Source organism: Arachis ipaensis, chromosome B02 (genome assembly GCF_000816755.2).
Source record: "Arachis ipaensis cultivar K30076 chromosome B02, Araip1.1, whole genome shotgun sequence".
Classification (NCBI taxonomy): Eukaryota; Viridiplantae; Streptophyta; class Magnoliopsida; order Fabales; family Fabaceae; genus Arachis; species Arachis ipaensis.
In genome coordinates, this window is record NC_029786.2 from 82,814,768 (window position 1) to 82,821,824 (window position 7,057).

General features: G+C 38.2%; 1 protein-coding gene across 1 annotated transcript; it reads right to left on the reverse strand.

Annotated features, from left to right (window-relative positions):
* Positions 1,863-2,489, reverse strand: LOC107627499. The gene has a single exon (XM_016330329.1). It carries the CDS (start codon positions 2,487-2,489, stop codon positions 1,863-1,865), a length of 627 nt encoding a protein of 208 aa, XP_016185815.1.

Genomic DNA, 7,057 nt, shown 5'->3' on the forward strand with positions numbered 1-7,057 from the left:
TTTGAAACCGAGAAAAGCCTTGGAAATACATCCTGCAACACACCACATGGTAGCCAATTATCTTCCCAGAAACGAATTCTTCTACCATTTCCTAACTCTAATGATAACCTTTTGACCATCTTATCTCTCACTTGCTGTTCTCTTATCTGTAACTGACAAATGTTCCTCCACGGACCCTTTGTTTTAGGAACCGGCTGACAAGAAAGAAGGACATTTGGATTCAAGTCATTGCAAGAGCACACAATTTTCTTCCATAATGGGCAATCCTCCTTTGAAAACCGCCACCACCACTTGAACAACAATGCTATATTCCGGAGCACTGCATTACCCACGCCCAAACCCCCGAAGCGTTTTGGAGCTCGCACAATATCCCACCTTACCAAAGGTACCCCATCCCTTCCATCTTCATTACTCCTCAAGAACCTCCTCTGCAAAGATATCAACTTATCTGCTACTGCTCTGGGCATCTTATATAAGCTAAGGTAGTAAACCGATAGACTATTAAGCACAGATTTGATGAGTACCAGCTTACCAGCTTTATTAATCGTTTTGGCTTTTCATAGATTGAGTTTCTCTTCTACTTTGTCTATAATAGGTTTCCATGTCTTGACTAATTTCGGATTTTCTTCCAAAGAAAGACCAAGATATTTGACTGGCAACGTTGCTTCCTTATACCCCCAACAAGTTACACATCCTTTGTGACCACTCTCGCTTGCAATTAACCGAAATCAAGCTAGATTTATCAAAGTTAATACTCAAGCTAGACATCATCTCAAAACACTGTAAAAGCCGTTTATAATTGCAAATAGTCTACTCCTCCGAGGGGCAAAAAAGTATTGTGTCATCCATAAATTGTAAGTGAGACAACTCAATATTTTCTTTCCCAACCAACAAAGGAGAGATCCTTCCATGTCTTACTGCCTCTTCTACCATCCTATGAAGGACCTCAACAACAAGAACAAAAAGAAACGGAGAAAGAGAATCTTCTTGTCGTAAGCCCCATTCCATCTTAAAAGATTTAGAAGGCAACCATTTATGAAAAGCGACATAGACGCCGTGAACACACATTCCTTGATCCATCCTCACCATCTTTGCCCAAAGCCCATTTTCTGAAGTACAATATTCACAAACTTCTACTTGAATCTATCGTAAGCTTTTTGAAAGTCCAGTTTGATTATTGCCGATTTCTTCTTTCTTTGCTTCAACCATTGCACAGTTTCACACGCAATCAAAGCCCCATCATGAATCTTCCTCCCCTACACAAACGCACTCTAAGTGTCCCCTATTAAGTCTGGTATTACCCTTCTCATTCTCCGCACCAACACCTTCGAAATGACCTTATACACACACCCTACCATGCTAATCGGCCGAAGATCTTTAATCTCCCTTGCTTCTACAAACTTTGGAGCCAAAGTCACCCATGTAACATTAGAATCTCTTGGTAGCTCAGCTGACTGGAAGAAATCCATGACAGCTGTAGTAAACTCAGGACCAATTTTCCCCCAACACTTCTTTATGAAGTTCATATTGTAGCCATCACAGCTAGGGGCCTTAGACGACTCGCAATCCCAAACTGCTTCCTTTATTTCGTCAGTCGAAGGCATCCTCTTTAAGTCTGTAGCCTCCCCTTCCTGTATCTTGTTAACTAGGCCATCCTGAATACCTACCAAAGGTGACGCTTCCTGATGATACAAGTTCTTGTAAAAATCTCTTATTGCACTCTTAATCCTGCCTTGATTCCTCACTGATCTGCCACTTATCACCAACGCATCAATCCGATTACTTCTTCCTCTTACTGAGGCTAAATTATGAAAATATCTAGTGTTCTTACCCATGTACTTAGCATGTCGGGACCTTGACGTCTACTTCCAATAGATTTCCTTCCTAACATACCAACGCTTACAGAAGTTAACTAGAGCTCTCCTTCTTGCCTCCATAGTCCCATCATAAACTCCATCACTAGCCAAATCATCCAACTTCCTGATTTCATCTTCCAACTGCTGTACCTTCAAATCAATATCACCAAACTTCTCCTTGTACCATCTACTCAAAGGTATCGTCAAAGCCTTCAACTTTTCAGTAAATTGAACCTCTCCTAGACCCCTCCATTCCACCTTCAGCATTCTGAGAAACCCATCATGTGTGAACCAAGAATCCAGACTTCGAAATGGCCTCGGCCCCCCTCTTATTCTACTGTCCTCCACTATCAAAGGACAATTATCATATAAACCTCTTGTCCTACCTTTAAGCCGTATCTCAAGAAACTGTTCAAGCCATTCCAGGCTAACGAAGACTCTATCAATGTGACTGCAAGATTGGCCTCTGAACCATGTAAATTTGCGATCATTTAGTTCTAAATCCGCCAACTCCATATCCCGTATCCAGTCTCTAAAATCTTCCGCTGATGCTGTTAAAGCATTAGCTCCTTTTCTTTCTTCTACTCTCACAACCTCATTAAAATCCCCATATAACAAATTGGGACCTGGCATACTCCAGCAATAAAACTCAACTCCTCCCACACAGTTAGCTTCTCCTCCCTGACATGCGCACCGTACACCAAACAAAATGCACAATGAAAATTATTGCTCATCAACACCCCTTCCACACACAGCCACCTCTTCCCTTTATAACAATTACTCAACTTAAAAATTATTTTGTCCCACATTAACAATAGACCTCCAGAAGACCCTTTGGAACCCACATATTCCCAATCCATCCCATCATTTTCCCAAATTTGCACTACGTCAAACTTAGTAACTTCATTCTTCTTTGTCTCTATCAAGCCTAGTATATTCACATTATTTTTTCTCTTAAAATTTTTAACCATATGATGACTGCGCATCATGTTAGGTTTTTCTATGCTTTTTCATACAAGAAATTAATGTTTAATGCTTAATTATTGAGTGTTTTTGTGCTTAAATCATAGATTACTTTTATCCCTTTGATTTTGACCTACTTTGTAGAAAATGGTGAAAAAAGGAGTAAAAAGCACAAAACAAGCATGAAAGAAGAAAGGAGCTTAAAGGATAAAGCAGAGAAGATAAGAAATAGGGGAAAATGCTTTTGGCGCAATGCTTTTCTTAAAAGTGTTGCACATCACAGGAAAGCGCCTTTGGCGCTACGTTTGTTCCAAGAGCGCCTGCGATTACAGAAGTGGGAAAATTTAGCTGGCAACACGTACGCGTAGGTGACGCTGAAGAACTGGAAGATTGATGGTTTAGAAGTTATAGTAAACTCTCGTTGCAAGTATAGTTACTAAACCAAGCAATCAACCTTTCTTACAAACGTTTTGGTTGTCACAAGTAACAAACCCCTTTGAAATTGATAACCGAAGTATGCAACCTCGGGTCATCTTCTCAAGAAATTGCAGGGAAGTATGTTCTTATTATTGGTTATGAGTCTTGTAAATTAGGGGTTTTGAAAGTAAGGAAGCAATATGTTAAATGATAAGAAGAATAAAATAAATAAATAACTATAAAATAAACTCTTGGCAAGGTATGAGGAATTGGAAGTCCTATCCTAGTTATCCTTATCAATTGTAATGAGAATTGAATTTTTCTTCCACTTTGTTAACCTCTAACTATGAAGGTAAGTTAAGTGGATGAATTAATTTTTGATTCCTCAGGTCCTAGTCTTTCCTTGGGAAAGGCTAGAGTTATTGGAACTCGAATTAATTCTTGAAGAATTCCAATTTTCAATCAACAATGAGTTTGATAACTCAAGTGTCTCCAAGACTCAACCAAAGCCAAAAGGGGAAAATCTAAATTATTTATATAAATAAAAGAAAGCAATCATAATTCTAAAATACCTCAAATTATATCAAATAAAAAGAATCCTTAACATGGATGGTTCATAAGCAAATTAGGCAACATAACTAATACAAGCATTAAAGCATCTGAAAGTAAAAGAGAAATATAAAATAAAAGGAATATTGAACCTGTGACTGAAGATGAGTTGAACTAAACTAATAGAAATCCTAAAATTCTAATCCTAAGAGAGAGGAGAGAACCTCTCTCTCTAAAAACTACATCTAAATCCTAAAATTGTGAATATGAAAGCTTGTTTTTGAATGGATGTATTCCACCACTTTATAGTCTCTAATCTGTGTGTTCTGGGCTGAAAACTGGGTCAAAAGCAGCCCAAAAATCGCCCCCTGCGATTTCTGTTACGTGCAGGCAAGTGACGCGGAGGCGTCGTCCACGCGTCCGCGCGGATTGAAGTTCGCAGATGCGATGTGGGTGTGTCATTCACGCGTTCGTGTCACCTAAATTCAGGGCAGCTATGGAAAATTATATATCAAATCGAAGCCCCGGATGTTAGCTTTCCAACGCAACTGAAACCGTGTTGTTTGGATCTCTGTAGCTAAAGTTATAGCCGTTTGAGTGCGAAGAGGTCAGGCTGGACAGCTTAGCAGTTTCTCCAACTTCTTGTATTTCTTCCACTTTTGCATGCTTCCTTTCCATCCTCTGAGCCATTCCTGCCCTGTAATCTCTGAAATCACTTAACACCCATATCAAGGCATCTAATGGTAATAAGAGAGGATTAAACATAGGGAACTTAAGGCCAAAGAAGCATGTTTTCAATCAAAGCACATAATTAGGAAGGCAAATGTAAAACCATGCAAATAATATGAATAAGTGGGTAAAGAGTTGATAAAATCCACTTAATTGAGCACAAGATAAACCATAAAATAGTGGTTTATCAACCTCCCCACACTTAAATATTAGCATGTCCTCATGCTAAGCTCAAGAGAAGCTATAAAGAAGTGAAGAGGAATGATAGAATGTATGAAATGCAACCAATCTGTATGAATGCAACTACATGCAAAATGTTTCTACCTACTTGGTTAAAAGTAAATAAGCTCTTCAAGACAAACATAAATCAGATTTCACTAATTCAAATCATACAATAAAAAGCAAGTAAACTTGTAAGAAGATAGCTCATGAAAGCAAGGAACATAGAATTAAGCACTGAACCCTCATTGGTAGTGTATATCACTCTAACTCTCAAGTGTCTAGGGTTAATCACTCTACTCTCCTCTAGTCATGCTTTCTAAACTTTGTTCTACCATGGTGGGTTGTCTCCCACCTAGCACTTTTAGTTGAAGTCCTTAAGTTGGACATTTGATGAGCTTCCTGTTATGGTGGCTTATGCTTGAACTCATCCAGGAATCTCCACCAATGTTTGTGATTCCAATGGCCTCCGGGATCCCAAACTAGGCACGTAAAGCCTTTGAGCAGCTTCAAACAGATTCTTAGGCTCCCCGGGTGTTGGATGTCAGAACAGATTCCAGGATCCCAAACCTTGCTATTGCACCCGTCTTCTTGTTGATCATCATGATTCCATCCGGGTTGCAAGCAATCTGAATTCTCACTAAAGCGGCCAACCAACTTCCTAGACCTATTCAGTTGAGCTCTACACCAACCTTTGCATTTAAACTTAAATCTTCCAACCATAATGAACTTTGCAAGACAATTCTTACCACTGACCATCTTCCTCTTACTCTTAATATCACAAAGATCTCTAAGTTGACCATCCGTCTCCAGTAGCCCATATTCAAGTGGAATTAGAAAGCTAAGGGATATGAATTTTACCCACTTGAATGTTGTGAAGGATGATGGCAACTTAGGGGGAGGGGTCTCTAACAACTTTGGCAAGTTGATTTCCAGCTCCACTCCCTTGTGCTCTTCTTTGACAACTTCCACCTCTTTGCAAGCTTCTTCAATTTTAACCTCTTCCTCTTGGTAGCTTTCTTCCAATTCAATCTTTTCTTCATTGCTCACCAAGGGCATGGGAGGCTGTGCTTCTACTTCTTTAGTCTCCATTTATTGATCAACTTCTTCCAAGTCTTCAACCATGGTATGCCTTGGAGGTTGTACACCCTCCTCAGCATTAATTTCAATTGCCTTGGAAGGAGGTTCTATAACCTGACTTTCCCATGGAGGTTCAGCATCTCCTAAGTCTGCAACCAATTCTTCTTCTTCGATAATTTCGGCTTTCTAGTATCTCCTTCATGCTACGTTCTTCATTAGATTGCCCACATGAAGCCATGGGGTTTCCTGAATGTCCAAACGTTTGGAAGGTAATTGATTTATTGCTTAGTCCAGCTGGCGAAAGGTTGCATTAAGTCTTTCCATTGCTTCCTTGAAACGCTCTGTTGAGTCTTGAGGTGATGGATATGGACATGGTACATAGGGAAGTGGTGGTTCTTGATATGGTTCATATGGCTCATAAGGTGGTTGGTATGGTGGATAAAGGGTTAGGATCATATGAGGGTGTTTGGTGGTAAGCGGCTTGTGAGTATGGTGGTCCAAAGCTATTTTGAGGAGGCAGTTCATTGGCATATGATGGAGCTTGCTGGTAACTATAAGGGGGTCCACCATATCTATTGTCTTGGCATGCATTGTAGGATGGTCTTTGTCCATGGTATCCTGGAAGGTGTTGTTGCCTAAAGGGTTGATCAGATCCTCTTGGCTCCTTCCATCTCTGATTGTTTTGACCTTGATGCATATTCCTGTTATAATTTCCATTCCTTGCAACAGCATTGGAACCAAACTCAAAGCGATGGGGGTGAGAATTCATAATAGCAAATAAAAATTAAAAACGAAAATAAAAACAAATTTAAATTAAAAGGTTATTTAAATTTTTAATTTGAAAATTAAATTTTGAAATTTGAAATTTTGAAATTTTTAATTTTGAAATTTGAATTTTGAAATTTGATTTTTGAAATAAGATAAGATAAGATAAAATTTTAAAATAAAAATATGAATTTTTTTTTGCAAATTTCGAAAATTAAATTAAAATAAAGAGAAAAGATATTTTTGAATTTAATGAAGAAAGAGAAAAACAATAAAATTACACCAAACTTAAAATTTTTAGATCAAAACGAAGAAAACAACTAAGAACAACTTGAAGGTCAAGATGAACACGAAGAACAAATTTTTGAAAAATTTTTTTATAACTAAATAAAAACCAATAACCTTTTAATTTATGAAAAAAAAGCAAAAATAAAAACAAAAATAAAAACAAATAAACAAGCAAAAAGTAAATATTTACA